The sequence below is a fragment of the Helicoverpa zea genome, chromosome 20, assembly GCF_022581195.2.
Source record: "Helicoverpa zea isolate HzStark_Cry1AcR chromosome 20, ilHelZeax1.1, whole genome shotgun sequence".
NCBI classification, from domain to species: Eukaryota; Metazoa; Arthropoda; class Insecta; order Lepidoptera; family Noctuidae; genus Helicoverpa; species Helicoverpa zea.
In genome coordinates, this window is record NC_061471.1 from 11129273 (window position 1) to 11149906 (window position 20634).

Consider the following 20634-nt stretch of genomic DNA (forward strand, 5'->3'; position numbering starts at 1 on the left):
TTCTCTATCCTGTAAAGCTAAGCTTCCATATGCCATTCTATGTTATAGTAGGTAATATTTTATGTAATAAAATAGAGATAGTAAATCTAATCAACCACGATGAAAAAAACGTGAACAAGCATAAATTATTCGAAATAACAAAATAGCAAGAAGACTTAATGCACTGTAAATTTCTTTTAGCAAAACTGTTCTCACACAATGAAAATAATACTGTCTTCACGCTGTATGCACTAAAAAACAATGTTTAGACTGCACAAATTGCAACACAAGTGGTGAGCACTAATTTCCGCGCTCTGCACAACACGAAAAAATAAATGCGGAATATCTACCGTAGAAAATGTGGGAATTCTAGCCACAAAACTAGACGTATACACTCGCTATTATATAGTGCTTTATGTTTGTGAAAGTGAGATGTGAAAAGAGCTTCAAAAGATAGCTATCTAGCTGTTGAGTTTGGAATTTATCCGACAAAGTAACCTTTTTGACGTTGCACATGAAATGGCCTGAAATGTACTCAAATTACCCTTGAATACGGTAAACACAAAATAATAGCGTACTTGTAGTTACTACAAGAGACATCGCATTATGTAGACAAAATGGACGGCCGATGGTTGGCCTGATCAAAAAAAGTTCGATTTATAAAAGACCATCTTCAAATATCCTGGCGATGATGTTCACCATGGAAATCAAGTCTGATTTAAAGGCAAAAATTTATAATTAATATTCTTACCTCCGAAGCACTCGCATGCCAGTTCCAAGGTGTCTCCCTCATTGTATGGCTCCAGAAGACGCGTGTGACTCCTAGTCTTCGCATCCATGATAGTCGGCCTATTTGGTGGTGCTGTAAACAAAAAATGTTTTTAGATGCTGTCTCTTAAAACTCCAGGAAACGTCTTTGGTTCAATATTTCTTCAAAATAAGTTATATATCAATTGCCAATTTTTCGTCTAATTATAAAGACCAATTTCACTTTAGCTGTTAAATTATTTTGAAGTACCTATTTAATTAGCCCTTTAATTATTTCCTTGTCGACATCTTTGTTATATGCAGGTAATATATAGGTGTTCACTGATAATGGGGCCGAATACACGGAAATTGAAATCTTGGCACAATAATTAAATGCTATTGTCTTGTTAATTTGTACACGAAACCTTAATGACGATTGACAATCAAGCCTGTTACAAATACATTCCTCATGAGCACTAATATATTTTAGAAGCAATTTAACGCAAAAAAATAATATCATATTAAAGTTAATGATCTCGATAGACAGTCTAAATTATCTCTCCAACAAATTCAAACTTATTGTGATTCATAGAACCACAAATTTCTACACCTAGTTTATATAATATCGAATAACAAGATCGTTGATAATCCAGAGGTCACAGATAACCAAAACAAAATAACCATTACTTAAAAAACTCGATCGCTAGACTAATAGACATGAAAGTTGATAGACATCAAATTACTGATGGGGCGAATTCATAGGCTTTAGTACAGATTCTCTAGAGCAGATAATACGCTGTCGATCGATAGCTGAGCACATTGCTATTCGGTGTGGCACGCACTGTGAACGTAAATCAAACAGCTCTATATTAATATCGTTTCTAGAATATACTGTCTTGATTTTTTGGGGTGAAGGTATATTTTGGTAAGGGGAAATCCGATTATGCAGGTACTTTATTTGCAGATTTTATGACTGATTTTAACAAAGATACTAATTATACCTACAAGTATGTGAAGTTTGTGTAAGCCATTCTTAATTGTTTTATATGAAATCAATTTAAGAAAAACTAAATAAATTGTTGGGTGTAAAAGTCATCCCGTCTCATTGCAACCAAGACACAACATCACAATTGTTTTGTCTAAAAAGCTTATAATGTGGGTTTATACCAAAATAATTATACAAAAGGGACTAATGTTATGACTAGACAGTTTCATATGGCGTACTATAGTTCGGCCATTCAGAGAATGCGTTCCTGACACGTCGCGATTGAACTGACGACGTAACTTTGCAATGGCGTTGCAGTTACGATAAAAATATTTTTGCTGGTTGTTTACCGTTTTAACAATTGAGGAGCATTAAAACAACATTATTATATCAATAATCAATGAATGTAGTTACGTCGTCAGTTCAATCGCGACGTGTCAGGAACGCATTCTCTGAATGGCCGAACTATAGAACCTAATTTTGTGTTTAAAAAACATCTAAGATCTGACCGTTCTTTGGTGCAATTGACAACCCTGTCAGTCAGTAAAAAAATTGTTATTTCCCCTTGAAACTGAAAACTGCACAAAACATTCGTTACTAGTAATATAATTACCTTTGTCACGATAACCTGACCACAAAACTAAAATAACAATCACAAAATAATATTTAAATGTAATTTAGATTTGTATAAATAATGTAAGCTGTTTGTTTGAGCAAATGAGAACTAGCAGGTACACAAATATTGACACAACGCCACAAAGCGCGATGCTCTAAATAAATAGCATTTTGCGTTATTGCATTACAAACCAATATGTAATGTATGGCTATATAAGTCGTGGTGGCCTAGTGGGCAAAGAACCAACCTCTCGAGTATGAGGGCGCGGTTTCGATTCCAAGTCAGGCAAGTACCAATGCAACTTTTCTAAGTTTGTATGTACTTTCTAAGTATAGCTTAGACACCAAAAGACTGTGTTTCGGATGGCACGTTAAACTGTAGGTCCCCGCTGTCATTGAACATCCTTGGCAGTCGTTACGGGTAGTCAGTAGCCATGCAGTAAGTCTGACACCAGTCTAATCAAGGGGTATCGGGTTGCCTGGGTAACTGGATTGAGGAGGTCAGATAGGCAGTCGCTTCTTGTAAAGCACTGGTGCTCTGCTGAATCCGGTTAGACTGGAAGCCGACCCCAACATAGTTGGGAAAAGGCTCGGAGGATGATGATGTAATGTATGGCTATTCCAAATACAATTGTTAGGCGCTGTGACCTAATCAGGATATAATTAGGCTATTATTTAATTTTACTTTTCCGATTGGTAAACTTTTATAGACCCTATAACCTACTTGTACAGTCCACATCGCATCTCAAAATCTGCCAGTATAAAAACGTTGCAATTTTTTTTTAGAATAAAACTACGTTATCGACCCCTATGACCCCTGATCCCACACAACAAACCATAACATTTTGTCATTCATTTATCTCTACAATAAAGCAAACTTAAATCAGATTATCCCTTCAAAGTTGCATAACGGTCGAACAGTTAAACCTCAAACCTCAGTTATAAGTTAAGCCGCCGCAACCGCGACGCAGTAAACTACGCAAAACGTTTAGCTGAAACTTTTATCTGATTCAATTTAACTGGTTCCGTGTGAAAACGTTATGGACGGACAGAAAACTTTGCACTTTGTTAATGTAGATTTATCAGCAGCAAGTCTTAATGGACGAGTTTTGGTGTCAAAGATGTTGTTCAGTGGGGCTAAGATTTTTGGTCCTTGGTTACGGGAGTAATGCGAAAAAAAGAAAGAAACGAGAGAAAGAGATGCAGATTTGGTAAGAAAGTAATAATATAGTAAAGATAAAAAGAAGTGTGTTGTGCTAAACACTCAACTGTCTTTACATTGTAAGTCTCAATTGCAATTCGCTCATATTGCTTTGCTGTAGGCAATTTTTTTTGACACGAATTGAAAATCAAAAGAGAATGACTATAAGGAGCAGATGATCCATGTAGGTTATGAAATTGAATTTAGAATTTCATTGTTTTGCTTTTCTCAATGCTTTTTGCACTGAATGGCCCATTGCTTAGTAACAAATGAAAAACGTCCGATGACAGCAGAAGCGGCGTACCAGAATTATTTTATGTTTATTACACACGTATCAAATTTAAATTTCCCTTAATTGCACAGGTAATATGTACAGCGTGGCAACTGCGTGGCGTCAGCGTGGCGCGTGCGTGTGAAAATAATCACGTTACGAGATGTTAACGAGTTGTTAAACATTTTAATTTGAACGTCTCATGTGTACTGCCATTAATTGGGGATCCGTTAGACTGAATTATAATTACGCAGTGCGCCACTGTGTCAAGTTTATGTTCGCAATATATTGCTTACGTGATTTTATTTATACGAAGGTCGGCTCGTTTTTCGTCAGGTTTGGTTCCCTGAGGAGGAAACCCAGTATGTTTTGCAATATTTTTGTCCTTAAAATATTATATAAGAACTGACAGATTTTTTCTGTTGTTTTGTTGAAGCAGTATCCTTATTGTGTAACACTGCGGTACTTGAGCGCTTGTATCCTCGCTTTATGTACATGCACGCATATTATAAGACTTGTTATCATGGGTATCGCTGAACATGACAACAAACTTATACTTTGATGCTTACTTCGGTATAGTCTTGATAGTATGTTTTACTGGAACTCCTTCATTTTAGATCTTCCTCATTACTTCTACTTAATCTATCAAACAGCCTAAAACACCCACAAAACTGTAAAACTTACCAGCCAAAACAAAAACAGATTAATTTCCCATCTCCTAGAGTTCACGTACCACCAGCGCAGCGCCTAATCCCCCGGTCCTGCCTAAGACACGTTCGTTCTTTGTTCGCGCTACCGACTCTTTGTCTCACGTAATTACATCGCTCATTGTGAAACTGTATCTATTTAAACGGCGGGTAATAATTTACGCTATTCCCCTTATTGGGGATAATTATGTGAGTTCGGGTGTAAGGTATTGAGGTAATTGCGGTAGATTTCGTGGGTAAAAATCTATTTTTGTCGATGTTAAAAAACTTTTGTCAAAAAGAAAAGCTGGTTTTCAAAAACACTGACACCATTATTTTTTTTTTAAAGCAAGAAAGTCTTTTAAAAAGACTAGGAAAATTAATAAGTGTTTTTTGATACTTACTAAATAATTACACGTACCATCTTTCAAAACTCAACAAATTCCGGCTCTCAGCAATCGCGAGTAAATCAGCCGAAATGATCATTAATAATGCAAGCAAACATTTAATTTATTCAGTCGTCCAAGTCCCACATTGTTTCAGAATTCGGACCCCAATGTCTCACACGTCAGACCCCAAATAAATCCGGATCCCTTAAACCCCAAAGAACGGGACAACAGCTGTAATCGCTCGCATAAATGAATAACGGGTCGTGTCCGGATCGTATCCGGCCCGGAGTCTCGCACTTAGATTTTGGACCCAAACAATCCCGAAGGAAGGGGTTCTTAATGATGTAAGGTGATGGACTGCCAGTCCTTTTCATGGCTGTTTTGTCTTTCAAGACGGATTGTCGGCATTCGTAGTATTAGATAAATATATAAGGACAATAATTGCATTGCTTATGTATTTACAAACGTTGTTATCGTAATCAGTATGTATGGTCAAGTTATCAGTTCTAAATCGAATGGTAAAACTTCAGTTGCAAATAATGCATACAAATTCGTTTTGATATAAATATTCTGCTTTAAAAGTGTGAATACGTGACAGTATTTCTTAGAACCTATTTTATAATACAAAACTTTTAGATGTTCGACTTTTAAACGATCACCGAATCCTTTGAGCATATAAGTGTATTAAGAAATAGTTAAACTTGCAAATAAAAAATAACCACAAGCCCACCCAGGTACATTCGCGAAGTGGCCAAACTTACACCAAGCAGGCCACGTAACTAAACAAGGCAATCGTGTCCCGAATTTTTCCCGTCAACGTGACGACCCAAGACGTCCAAAATAAGAAATTTGTTCACGTATGAGTCCAAAAAACGTCCGCAGAAGTTAAATTTAATCGCGCAACTAGTTAGGGAGAGAGGGCACGTAGACGCGCGTGCAACGGGACGAATGGGAAATTGTCCTTTTGCGAAATAACCTATTCATAGTGCGGACCTAATGTGCCGTGAAAACTACTATTATGTACAGATGTATGCGAATTACGTTTATATGTTGTAATATTTTGGGGTTACACGGAACGGCTGGTAATTTGCTCAGGAAAAGGTAAAAGGCATTTGAGAAAAATTGGATGAATTCCGAGTTAATCCGGTGAACTTGGTAAAAGATTAACCATTATGGCGGGATCATTAAGCTTTTTTGACGAGCCAGAAAATTCTTCTTAGGTTTAGAAGGAGGTTTAAGTAATTCCATTTTCTTAACAGAGGTTCAATTTATTTCTATTATATTAATGTGCGTCTCAAAGGACCAAAACCTAGTTTGTACTAAAAACTTTTATGTTGAAAGGAAAGTATACAAAACGGCGTTTATTTTCAAAGCTTGATCCATTGTTCGCTTTATTTTTCTTTCCGTATAGCATGATATTGTCGCGTGCAGAGAGCGCCACCACTTTAAGCGTAGCCTTTGCTACCACAAGGCGCGCATTGCAGCCGACAAGCCGTCATTTATACCAGAGCTAAAAATTTAGAATTTCACCACAAAGCTAGCGAAAAAAGGAAAAAATCTTTAGAAAAAAACGGTTCTGAAGTGGCTACCGTTATTGGCATGTTCGACTTGTATACGAACAAGCTAGGCCTTTGAACGAAAAGGATCGCTTCATACGATGAATACGAGCACCAGTATATAAAATATTTCCAATAAATAGGTATAGAACACTAGCTGTGACCCGCGTTTTCGCCTATTTGTGTCACATTTTATTATGCTTTAACTTTAGTAAAATGTCGCAGTCTTCATCATAAATTGAACCGTGAAATGCAAAAAGAATATCTCAAATCCGACTAGTACTTCAAAAAAGTTGATCCTTCACAAACAAACCAATTCATCAACTTTATTAGTATAATGTAACTAACATAAAAGGAAAAATGACGGACGCGACCTCCAGCGCTCTTAGAAATGTGAGTTTCTTTAGTAACGCAACCACTGTGACGAATCTAGTGAATTCCCGCAGGACCGCCGAGAAATGGGATCGTCAACTTTAGACGAGAATCGAGGGCTGACCTCTGATGTGACGATAATTTATAACATAGGTGCCTTTTATGAATACAGATTTATTTGTAGGAAATATTTCCTTTATAGAGTTTTGTAGAAGTAGAAAATTATATATGAAGTTGAAGCTGTACGCAATTACATAAAGGCAAACACAAATAGGTAAAAGCCAACATGTTAGCCAGTTAACAAATTTATTAGACCTTTTACGAGCGGTAAGACGAAACAGTATTGAAGTACCTACTCTCCGTTTTTATTTAACGTTCGCAGGAGCTCAGTAAAATAATAAGTAAGTAATTGGCTTTCCGAAACCCCTCCAAGTCTGTTTAATAAGGCGTCATTACAAATGTCAGGGAAGTTTCTTTTGTTCTGCTGACAAGTCAAACTTCAATCGTTATAACACGCGTTTTATTGGAGCGAAACTTTTTAAACATACTTCCTCTAAGCGGACAGAGCAACCGTTCCTTATGAATATTTACAATTGTTCCCGAAATACTACTTCAAAAGTTTTCCGTTCCGACTCCAAAGCGCAAACTGAAGATAAATTAAAAATGCAAAAAAAGAAAACGGGCGTGAAGAAATTCCTTTTTTTAATATTCCATTATTCGTCGACAGAACGTCGAATAGACCCTGAAACGCTCCGGAACTAATTTCGTTTTGGAATTATTGAAAATGTCTGTAATGGTATTTTCGGCGGACGTTTAGAAATTGAAAAGTTCTTTGATCGCACACGTTTAATGAAACACAAAAGGCCTTACGTGTCTCTTTTATGAGGAAAAATATTATATAAAATATTATTACGAGTGATTCAGTTCCATTTCGCACAAAGTTGCCGAATTTAAGCCTCCAAGTTTTCTAATGAATTACTGAATAAGAAAAATTAAGGGAATATTATGTACCGTTTTAAACTTAGAGGTGGGTTAATAATATTTTATTTAAGAGAGTTGAATTCGAGGTCAAACCTACGAAAATGAGACCTCTAGAGGGTTAGAACTAAATTATTTTATCCTGAAACTTGTCTCGCTAATTCGATAGTTGGAGGTTAAATTAATCAGTAACCAGTTTATCACTTAAATGTCAAAGGTACCCGTTGCGAAATAAGGTTAATTATAAGTACATGAATCCCTTTCATAATTATTCTTAATGGAGTAAATATCAGTTTTATTTTTCTTTATACTTTCCTTCCTTATTTAAATTTATAAACGAGTTTGAAATGAATAATGAAACTGAAATGTTGATTCATATCAAAATACCGAAAACTATTAGTTCCATGGTTATTATTTCAATGAAAACACGAACTAACTTCAGAAATAATTACTGAAAACGATGTATTCAAATGTTTTCATCAGTTATACTATGTTATAACATGTTAGCTACACTGGTTTGTTGGAATTTAATCGACACATCGACTTGTATTTAAACACGAGATTACGTTTTTTTAACTACAGCAATTACTTCATCTATTTATTTAGTGATGTAATGATATCTAAAATTGATCACAGAAAAAAAATGTTGGATGGATTTTATTATATATTTTATTAAGAAAACGGACGTTTTCGAGTCAATAAAAAATAAAAATGGCCTTAAAAAGAATTCAGACAGTGAATGCTTAAACGTAAAGCAATTTCCCTCGAAGGTCTAAAAGTCTAAACTCTAACTACCATTCATAGTTTTTAGGATTCCGGACCTGAAAAGAAACCTTTAGATAAAATAAGTGCCCCTTATTTTTTCGTGTATGAATACTAGCCACGGTTTTCCCACGGTTTCACCCGCGTCCCGTGGGATCAACTGCAACTATGTTACTCGGCAAGAGTGTAGACCATGAAAAATCTCCTTTACTGTATTAGTACACATTTCCCATCGACTATTATATAGTAAGAGCAGCAATTAGCCTGTCCATTAAACTTTGATACAAAAAAATCCATTAACCGAGCTTCAACCAGTCTTCATTGAATAGTAATCGTAAAACAATTGAAATGGGCCAGCCCGGTTGTAAACACTACCCCACTTAGACCTGTATTGGAATCTTTCCAATTTGTAATTGCTGTACGGCTGCAAACCACTTGGCTTGTTCCCACCTGCTCCACAAATTCCTTCCCAACGGGTCCAAAACAAAAATAACTAATTATTTAAAAAAATATATCATATCATATCTATCGTTTATTGCATTGCATACTTAATGTACATTAGGTGGTAAATATAACATGATAGTCACAATTATGGACCCTGATGGGCACAGAAAAATAATTAGAAGAGAGGAATGCGTTTAATGTAATAGTAAAAAATAAAATCCTTCCCCCGAGAAAAAGATTTTAAGTACAGAGACATAATTTTGATATTTTTGAAATTTTTTTGAGCCATATGTGGAAGGAATTTGGAGGTATGTTTAAATTTTGGTTCAACAAAATTTTCCAATAAGTTTTCATACATTCCTTGTATGAAAAGTTTGCTAACAGGAAACAATGGAGTTTGTAGTAAACGGGAACAAGCCACCCACTTCAGCCCTGTTACTGATTGCAGCTATTATCGCAGGTAGAAACGTGACCGATACATACTTGAACCTCTTTTTGGTCCTTCGCTTGCTACGTTTTTGCGGACCGCTCTTTCAGATTGAAAAGCTCTGAAAGTATTTTATTGAGACGGTCTGGATTATGGGTGCAATTAATCTGCTTTTTGGGTGGGAGTTATTGTTATTTTTGTGGTAACAAAATATCAGTATTGCTAGGTTAAGAAAAATGCTTACATCTGCCGAGACTTTGTAACACTATTTGTCATTATAAGCCCTGATTCAGAAACAATTTTAATACTGTTTATCACCGTTTTTTAGATGACAGTGTACAAAAACATATAATTGACATTGAAAACCTTTGCGTGAAGCAACGGAGTATTCATTTTCACTGTTCCATTAATTCATTTCAGTGACAAAACCCATACGGAACATTCAAAATCCGTTTTGATTTCTCCATCGGTAAATTCTCAGTGTCATAAATTAGGTGCACCGCTCATGCGCTTGGCAACGTCTGGCATTAGGCCAATTGAACGAATAATGAAGTCGCGTTGTGTGTTTATTACCTAAAAGATGCCATGGATCACTGTCGTTTGTCGCTACGGTATGCAACAATCTGTTTTAGTAATGTTTGCTGCTTTAGTTCTAGGTAGTAAGTTATTGAATCTGTTCAACTAGGAAAGATGGAGTTTGTTTGTTTGAACGCTCTAATTTTAGGAAGCTCTGGTCCTATTTAAAAAAATCTTTCAGGGCGCTTACAATTTATGCGTTTCTTGACGGCCTGCTGCGGTACCACAGCGGTGCGTTAGACGTACGGTGTACGGACGTTCCTCTTTTTTCATACAAAACGCTCGGTGCAGCAACAGTCCTGTTGTCGAGCGTTCGACGTACCGACGCCGCAGCAGGCCGTCAAAAAACTCATAAGTTGAAAGCGGCCTTAGTGTTTGATAGCCCATTTTTCAAGGAAGGCTACTGTTTGTCCGGATGTCCAAAGTATTTTCAAGGGGTGCGGGAAAAACCGCTTGTATGAAGCTAGGAGGTAATCTTTATTATGTCGGCTTAGGTATATTTATGTTTTATTTATGTTCAAGTATACGTTATATAGGTCAATTAAAAACCGTTCAAACACAATCCTTCAAAGATTCTCGTTTCCTTGTAAAAAGCTTAGCGCAACAAAAGCGACGTCGAAACAAACCAACATTCTAATCCGATTAAAACAAAACAGAATTGCAATTATTATGAAATTGTTTGGCGAACGACATTACAAACAAATGTGTTTTATTAATTGTATTGAATCTGCCTCGTCAGAGCTCATTGTTTGATAGAATAGATCATGATTAGTCGACGCGGGATGACGACAGCAAACGGACAGACGTTACAAATTATATTTATTATGTTACAATGTGGACTGTTGGATTAGTTTCAAATATGGTCCGCCTATTTTTTGTAGTGGTATAATAATTAATGTTTAGTAAATGAGAAATTGAATTGCTTTCACAGTTTTATTAATTATAGTGCCTTATATAAGGCTGTTCTGTATTGTATACAATTTATATCTAAGTGAAAATGAAATAATTATATTTACGTCTCCAAAAATATATTCATAATTGTACAGGTTCTGTAGTAAAATGGAGATTTCTTGTACCTTTCATAATTACGTTTTGCTGTATTTTTAGTTATAGTTTTAAGATTGTATAATAAATAAATCATAGCAGAGGCACTGTTTCGGTTTAAAATTAGACTTTATTTTTGTCATTAGGTACACTATCCACAAAAAAATGAGACTTTTTACCTTTACCAAGTAAACATGTTTTCTAGTTTCTATTCAACAGAAGATTCCTTTAATCCTTCGAGACAGTATTTTACTTACCGGACCACACATTCCTCTGCGGGTTACAGCGAGGCTTAAACAACCACTATTTAATTAATCGTGACGTCACGTGCGGAACTTATTAAACAATCTTGCAATCTGCACGGAAATAATACAATGTAGGTATTTTTTTAATTTAAAATTTATATGAAAGGCTTTTTTTAGGTTGAAATTGGTATCGTCATGAAGAAAACGGTGTTTGGTCTTAATTTTTAGGGTTCCGTACCTCAAAAGGAAAAAACGGAACCCTTATAGGATCACTTTGTTGTCCGTCTGTCTGTCTGTCAAGACCCTTTATCTCAAGAACGCGTGGACGTATCAAGCTGAAATTCACATTAAATACTCAGGTCTATTGTCCCTTTAAGCTGTGAAAATATCAAACTTCTAAGCCAAGCCAATCAAAAGATACAGAAGATTATGTCGATATTTTCAACAAACTTTCGACACTCGCAAAGGAATCAAAACCTACAGGATACTTCCCATAAACTCACAATCTTGAAATTTGGCATGAAGCATTGTCATATAATGCAAATATAGGAAAAATTGCGAAAATCACATTTTTTTAGTTATATAATATAATAAAAATATTTTAATAAAATGAAACTTACTACCTTATTTCTCACGATCGAATAAAGGTATCAAATTGAAATTTATAAGAAATACCAAGGTCTATTGTCCCTTTAAGTAGTGAAAAAATCAAACTTTTAAGTTAACGCGACGATACAGCAGTTATACCGACACCTTTGACGAATTTCCGTCACACGCTAGGGAATCAAAACCTACAAGGTACTTCCCGTGAACTCAGAATCTTGAAATTCGGCACGAAGCAACGTTATATAGTACAGATAAAGGAAAAATTGCGAAAATGATGAAATTTTAAGTTACATAATTTATTAAAATATTATTTTTGGTTATATGACATAAAATATTTTTTTATTATTTATAAACTTACTACCTACCTTTTTTTGCACATGAACGCGTAGAGATATTAAAGTTGAAATTCATATCAAACACTTCTTAAATCTAATTGCCTCTAAACTGAGAAAAATGCATTAAATTCAAAAAGTCATTGGGCACCTTAGTATGGAAACCATAGGTACCCACGTGAGCCATGGGAATCTAGAGAAAATCATGTTTAAACATCAAATATTTTCCCCACTTCAATGGTGAATTTAAACGATCAAATGGGATGGATACGAGTAATTATTTCTTTATAAGGAAACACGTGGTAGTTGCAGCATACTGTTCAGGAGTTCCCTCGATACTCTTTGGTCTCCATAATCAAATCAGCTCCAAAACTTCACCGTTTCGCAATTCCCTCAAAAATACACCCGCATGTCTGATTTTGACTTGATGCGTGCCTACAATATTCGAGAGTTGACCTCGATTTCTCGAGGTTTCCAGATCTTCATGAGGTCCTGGTCCTCCGAATTGAGATCTTTCTTCTTTTTGAAAAGTATTTTAACAATAAAAACTGACATTGTGATCTGTACAATCAAAAAAACTGCTTGTTTTTTTATGATCTTCAAACGATCCTGTACATTCTTCTCCATGGAATTTTAATAAAATATTGATATTGAATGAAACGTCATACTATTCCCCATAATTTAAAACTACTTTCATTCGTGTCCGCCACTTTTTGCAAAGCGGGTCATATATGCCCAATGACCAAGACATAATTAGTTATTTTCAATCAGATTTCTGAATGATGACTACGACATGTAAATAAATAACTTTAATAAAACAACTTTTACAAGGTACTGGCCTACCAATTTCAGTTATATAATAAAATAAAAAAATATTAACTATTTTGACTCTCACGAAATTACCATAACTGTGAATACTGTGATTGATCAAACTGAACGGTTTGCGCGAGAGTCACTTTTTATCTATACAGGATTTGTACGGAACCCTCGGTGCGCGAGCCCGACTCGCACTTGGCCGGTTTTTTTGTATCGACATCTCAACATGGAGTTGTAATTCAATAAATACTTTTGTCCTGAATTACTGTTAACTAGTGAAATGCGATGATTTTTCGGGTTAGGGGGAAACTCGCCTCTGGGCCGCGGCCCAGATTACACGGTATAATAACAGTCGGGAAAACTGGTCCGAATGTGCGGGCCAGATTACTATGTGAAAAAAGTGACGGAGGTAAGTCGACCCATTGGGACTTAATTTCATAAAATCCGATAGTTGTGAAATTTTTCACAGCTCAAAATCGTCAGGAGGCAAAAAGACTTAGGTGTTTTTCATAATTTTCATCATAAATATAATACTTTGTCTAGATACTGGACTCCTAGTAGCTAATATAGACTTCGTTAAATAATGAAGTTCCTATAGATACTTAATTAATAATCTCAATTTATAAGTAAAACGTAAATATAGAAACATTGTTTCTTTTTATCAAAATTTTGTTCGAGTGTTACAAGAAAAAACAAATCCCCTTTTGGCAACAAGAGTATTTTTGTAACACTCATTTATGTTGACATTGGAAATATTGACATCAATATAAAATAATATTAAAATGAATCGCAAAATGTGTTGGTAAGCGCATAACTCAACAACGCCTGGACCAATTAGACTAATTGTTTTTTTGTTGTGTTTGTTATTGTCAGGAGAAGGTTCTTATGAAACAAAATAGGGTAAAGTAGAGAAGTCAGTTGACGGGAGCGAAGCCGCGGGCAAAAGCTAGTTTTCGATAAAATTATGAAAAAGATCTTTATTTTTCTAGCTCCTGAAGATTTTGCGATTATTAAATATATAGGTATAGGAACTAAATATGCAACAAAAACTTTAATGGGGTTTTTTAACATGCTGTAAGTAAATAAAAATAAATATTATATCCTACTTATACACACATATTCTACATATGTAAATATCCCACTATCTCCACTAATCTAGATATTAAAAAAAAAAGTAAAAATAAAAACTATGTATCAAATATCTATAGGAACTTCATTATTTAACGAAGTCTATATTAGCTACTAGGAGTCCAGTATCTAGACAAAGTATTATATTTATGATGAAAATTATGAAAAACATCTAAGTCTTTTTGCCTCCTGACGATTTTGAGCTGTGAAAAATTTCACAACTATCGGATTTTATGAAATTAAATCCCAATGGGTCGACTTACCTCCGTCACTTTTTTCACATAGTAATCTGGCCCGCACATTCGGACCAGTTTTCCCGACTGTTATTATACCGTGTAATCTGGGCCGCGGCCCAGAGGCGAGTTTCCCCCTAACCCGATTTTTCTTAGTAGCTGTTCTGAATTGTTGATCGCTAACTATAAGAACATCAAAGATAATGTTAGAGCGACTCCTGAATAGCCCTGAATTTCAATGCTTTTATAAGAAGCGAGGCACGCCGGGTGTCCGGCCCTCACTCATCGCATATTCAATTTCTTGTGAACCCCTCTCATTTATATACATGAAATTTTTTCTTGGTGTTCCAGTCAAATTCTTCATATTTAATTAAAATTCTGAAACGCGAAGACTTATATATTTCTTGTTATAAAACTAGATTTATCATTTTAAATTTGTGACAGACGCGACCGTGAATAAAACTTTGTACTTACACAAAATTGATATTTTGAAAGTTTAATCGAAAACAATCTGTTTCTTCAAGTATTTGAAGTTGTTATTTATTGTTCATGTAGCTGTATTAAGGTGTGAGGACCAATACAATTATCAAACAAATCAAATTAAACTTTAATTGAATTGGAAATTATTCAATTACATTGAAGTCATTTGCAACAGGTTTTCGTAAAAGTGATAATAAATCAGCATTAAAAATAATATCTTCTACTGCTAGGGAAAATAAAGGTCTGCCCTAAGGACGAAACATTCTAGACTTCAGGAGCAAAGATTGATGAGAGGTATATATTGCGTAGATACGCCCGTGAAATATATGTAGTAATAGTACTTTATATAAATAAATAGCGTGCGTGTTGTAAATGGAAATATTAGACTCTGATATTACCTGAATTCATTTTCAGGTATATTTACATGTTTTTTTTTATTCATAATTTTATACCGTACTAACATGAAATAATCATAAATGTATTCAGAATTGAATTTTTACTTTTAAGTATTATTAATTAATAATTTATGTAAATACTGTAAATTAATACCTCGAACTAAACTCATCGATGATCAACGTTATTAATAACTTTAGACCTTCGCATTTCTTTAAAGAGCAAGATTATTTTTATAATAATGTTGGTGTATTAATCAAACTAGAGGTATAACAGAAAATACCTAGGTTTATCTTTAGGAATAACCTATATCAGCCTATGTCATGTCATCACAACATAACATGTTCCATTCTACGAACTGCCAAAATAATAACCAGACGACAACATAGCAAAAAAAATATCTAGACATAATGAACGTGATCATCCTTATCTAACTTCGTCGCATAACTTATGTTTGTATTTCACGAGGACCACCGTAAAACCCATATTTCTCACCAAAACATGATCATCAATCCTCTATTCATGGTAAACTTATGTTTATATAAACAATGTCGCATCCATGAATACTTTGCTAAATGCCGACAACACTTTTTTTTTTTTTAATCTTTTATTTTTAGAGGCTTAAACGCTGCTGCGTTATGCCAGCCTCGTAAGGTTTTACACAAATTAAATTAAAAAAACACATAATAAACTCGATATACAAATTAATCAATAAAAAATTTAGTGAATTGAATTAAATATTGTGCATTCAAAGACTCGATGCCAGAGCCATTCGATATAATCGATGGCGACATGCACAATGACAAATCCCACGCCTTACTTGAGAGACAACCCGAAACAGAATATAAAAAATTAACTAAGGATTGAATGAAAAAATAAATTAAAATAAACTGATAATAAAATACACGAACTAAAAAGAATCTCTCCTCAAAAACACATCTTTTACAAATTTATAGATAGCAACACTCTGTTCCGAGAGAGGTCTCCCAAGCAAAACATTAACTCCACCACTATACATATCGCTACCGATCGCCGTACACAGCTGTAGCCTCAAGTCGTCGAATGCACAACATTCTAACAGAATGTGGTATAAGTCGTCCACTACTTGATGAGTGCAGGTATTGCATAACGGGGATGGTTTCACACCCATCAAGTGCAGAAACCTATTAGCAGGGACATGGCCTGACCTTATTCTAAATGCTAACACTAAAAGTTCTCTCGGCATGTTACCCACGTCAAACCAAGGAGCTCGAGGCAGATCATGCTGAATAGTTCTGTACCACAGACCTTTTCTTGCTGTAACAAAACTAAAATGTTCCTCCCACAAATTATGACAAAACTTTTTCATGTGAGGAATAAGCTCAGTAAAATAAGGGTCACCGGGAATAACTATGCCATCAGCAACAGCCTCGGAAGCTAGCTTGTCAGCCATTTCATTTCCCGAGACACCTATGTGAGAAGTTATCCATTGAATTTTAATATTTACAAGTTGTTTCTGAAGAAATTGTATACTCTTTAATGCCTCGTATGCAATCGGCATGCCTCGAACTCCGGATACACAACGAATCAAATGCTGTAAAGCGCTCTTGGAGTCGGTCATAATCACAACATTCTTATACGGCAAACTGTGAACATAGGACAAAGCTTCTACTATAGCCGTTAATTCAGCTCTCATGATACAGGCGTCATTGCACAATTTAAATTTCATACTAGTGTTTGTTTGGACATCAAAAAATGCTGCGCCAACACCATGAACACTTTTAGAGCCATCGGTAAATATAAAATAATAACTATCGTATCTACATCTAAACATATTAGAAATCAACATTCTTAAATTTGCCACACTCATTGAACGCTTTGGTACACCTAATTCGTCAACATTACAAATAACACAATCTCGAATATTAATATTTGATACCCAAGTATCCAAGCTATACATGTCTAATATAGGGGACTTATGCACAATATTGTTATTGATCTTATTATGAATATCAATCAAAATGGGTTTATTCTTATTCCTCCAATATGCATTGGTGCACAAAACAGATAGTTCTTGTAATAAAGATAAAGTTGCATCATTGGAAAAGGAGCTCAACCTCAGCCAATACCTGCAGGCTAGCCAATATCTCCTCACAAATAGTGGTGACACGCAGAGCTCACTCTCCATCACACAAATAGGTGTTGAACGAATGAAACCACCACAAATTCTTAATGCACGATTTTGTAAAACATCTAGTTTATACAAATGCGTCTTAGCACTATTACCGTATAAAAAACTAGCATAATCAATTCGACTTCTAACAAGTGAGATGTACAGTCTCCTTAAATGTTTCGGATGAATGCCCCAAGATTTCCCAGCTAAAGTTTTAAGAATATTTAAATATTTGTAAGCTTTCTCACATGTCTCGTTTATGTGAGCTCCCCAACGAAGTGATGAATCAAGCCACAACCCCAGATATTTAATTTTATCAACAACTTTCAATTCCTTTTTATTAATACTAATGTGGACATTCGTTAAGCACCTAGACCTACTAAACAGACAAACATTTGATTTTGATTCCGACAGAAATAATCCCATCTCACCTAAATTTTTAACAAGAACATCTAAAGCTGTGTACAAGTGACTGATGGCTGAATCTAAATTATGTTTACTTGAAGACACATAGAGAACAAAATCGTCTGCATACTGTGATACATTACAGCTAGTGATTGATTTACAAATATTCATAGTTGCAATATTAAACAGGAGAGGAGATAATGGGTCACCTTGAGCTAAACCTACACTTGCCTGTCTTACTAGGATACCATCCATTCCCGTATCGATTTGTAAATACCTTTGACTCAAATAATTAAAAATATATGTACAAAGCTTCCCCCCAACCCCAATTCTATTTAACAAGGAAATCATTCTATTAATATTTACATTATTATAAGCGTTATTTATATCAACAAAACATGCAATAGTGGCCATATTTTTAGAAAACCCAATCTGAATGGATGATATTAACCGTGTTAGGTTGTCCAAGCACGAGCGTGACCTACGAAAACCAACAGTGGAAGGAGACAAAAGGTATGATTTCTCTACGAACCATTCAAGACGTTTCAGTAAAACTCCATGAAATACTTTACATGGGCAAGACATTAGGGAAATAGGCCGCAGGGAATTAGAACTATTGGGGTCTCTACCGGGCTTAGGAATCGGAACTACCTTTATGCTTCTCCACTGGTTTGGTATTATACCAGTTTGTAGTATTAAATTATATATATGTAACAAAAACTTTTTACCTGTAACAGACAAATTGAAAAGCATAGAATAAGATATATTATCTACGCCTGGCGACGTATCTTTGTGCTTCAAGCAATTTAACAATTCAAACAATGTTATATCTTCTTCCATGGCACATGAACCCTCCATAAAAAGTGGTGGTTCCTCGCAAGCTAAATCAGGTGTCAAGGATTGTAATAGCTCTCTGCATTTGTCAGAATCAACACAACGGTTACCATACCTCCCACCTTTTACCCATCTCATTCTTTTCCACATCTCTGACGCGGATGTTTCTGAATCAATACTCGTGCAGAATTCCTTCCCGTAGAACGAGCTTTGCCAACCAATTTTCGGGCTGTATTTATTTTAGCCATATACATATCATAATTATCTGGAATAGGATTACGTCTTAATTTTGCCAATGCCAAGCGTCTCTCGGCTACGGCCTTAGACAACTCTGAAGTCCAATAAGGTTTCGGTACAAATTTTGCTGTAGGATCCTGACAGATTTTAATCCATGGAATTGTCTCTTCAGCTACCTGATCAATTTTGGATGCAAATAAGTTATAAGATTCCTGAACACTCAACGAAAGATCTACATTAGCGAACGCTTCTTCCGATTTTTCGCGGTATTCACTCCACCGAGCTTGCTTAAAGTTACGTCGCTTTATGAAATTATTTACAGATTCATAACCGTACTTCATTTTGATTACGATGTGATCACTGCCTAGTGACTCATTTGTAGTCTCCCAAGACATTTTTGTAGCTAGATCAGTAGAAACAAATGAAGCATCTGGAGAAGATTGTTGTAAAAATCCATTAACAGACTTAATTCTTGTAGCATTTCCATCATTCAAACAAAAATAATCTTTATCAAAATAAGCGTCATATACCATCTCTCCCCGTCGATCAGTCTTATTTGACCAGGTTATATGATGCGCATTAAAATCACCAACAATTAATGTTTCTTTATCAAATCTGTTAAAAATATAATGCCAGTCGGACTGATTAGTAATAGATGAGGGGGGGCAATAAATTGAAATAATGTTCTTTATTCCAGGCACATTAAAAACTTCGACGATGATCATCTCAATACTAGAATTGGGATGTACAACATCTCTGTGCAAGACTTTAATTGACTTATGCGTTATAACACATACACCTCCATAGGAATCCAATCTATCCTTTCTGATAATGTTATAGTTACTAATATTTAAAGATTTGTCAGAAGATAACCAAGTTTCACTTACAACAGCAATGTGTATCTTTTCCCGTAGTAACAAACATTGAAAATCATCTGTTTTAGGGCTTAAACTGTTCGCATTCCACTGTAGAATGGTAACAACTCTATTTTTTGTGTTGAAGTTCTTATCCATTGTTAGAGCACCCTAGTACCTCCAGCAAAAAATCAACACTCAGAAAACTCTTCAGGAATGACTTTAATTCTGTAGTAAAATATTTTATAACTGCTATTATTTTGGCTTCCATGCAACTGTTTCCACTAAAAATTTCTTTTATATTCTTCAAAAATCGTTTTAGACTGAAATCATGCTTTTTACGAGATTTATCACCTGATTGGGACTCAGTATTCTCTATATTTTCTGCCAAAAATTCCGATATCTCTTCATCCTCAACTGGGCATCTTATTTTTTTACGCCTGCCTTTCTTGACTTTTGTAATTTTATTTTTGAGAGTCTTCTTAGAACGAACCAAAAGTTAATTCGAATTCAGAATAGGAGACATTCTATCTTCATCCGAATTTTCAGTAGGCAGGAATGACTGCTTGACAACATCTGAATAGGATTTTCCAGCCTTTACCTCGGCTCTAGTAAATTCATCGACAGTAAATAAATTCGGACTAGGTACTACTACATTCTTATTTTCTTTATTTTTAATAAGAGCCATTTTGTATGTGCAATTATGTTTGCACATTATATCTCTAATTTCTTTTTCACGTAAAAATGCCGGGCACTTGCTTTTCACCATAGACATGTGGTCTCCTTTACAATTAACACATTGAAAATGAATTGTTTCACAATTGTCATGCTCGCCACCACATTTCGGACAAATCTGCTTTTTATTAGGACAAAATGCTTTAATATGT

The 20634-nt window shown here is 35.1% G+C and overlaps 1 protein-coding gene across 1 annotated transcript in view; it reads right to left on the reverse strand.

The window, feature by feature from the left end:
• The window catches only part of LOC124640334 (neural cell adhesion molecule 2-like), a 138049-nt gene that overhangs the window by 55503 nt on the left and 61912 nt on the right, over positions 1-20634 (reverse strand). Inside the window, exon 4 of the mRNA XM_047178048.1 lies at positions 731-841. Coding sequence (XP_047034004.1) covers positions 731-841 — 111 coding nt within the window. The remainder of the gene's footprint in view (positions 1-730; positions 842-20634) is intronic.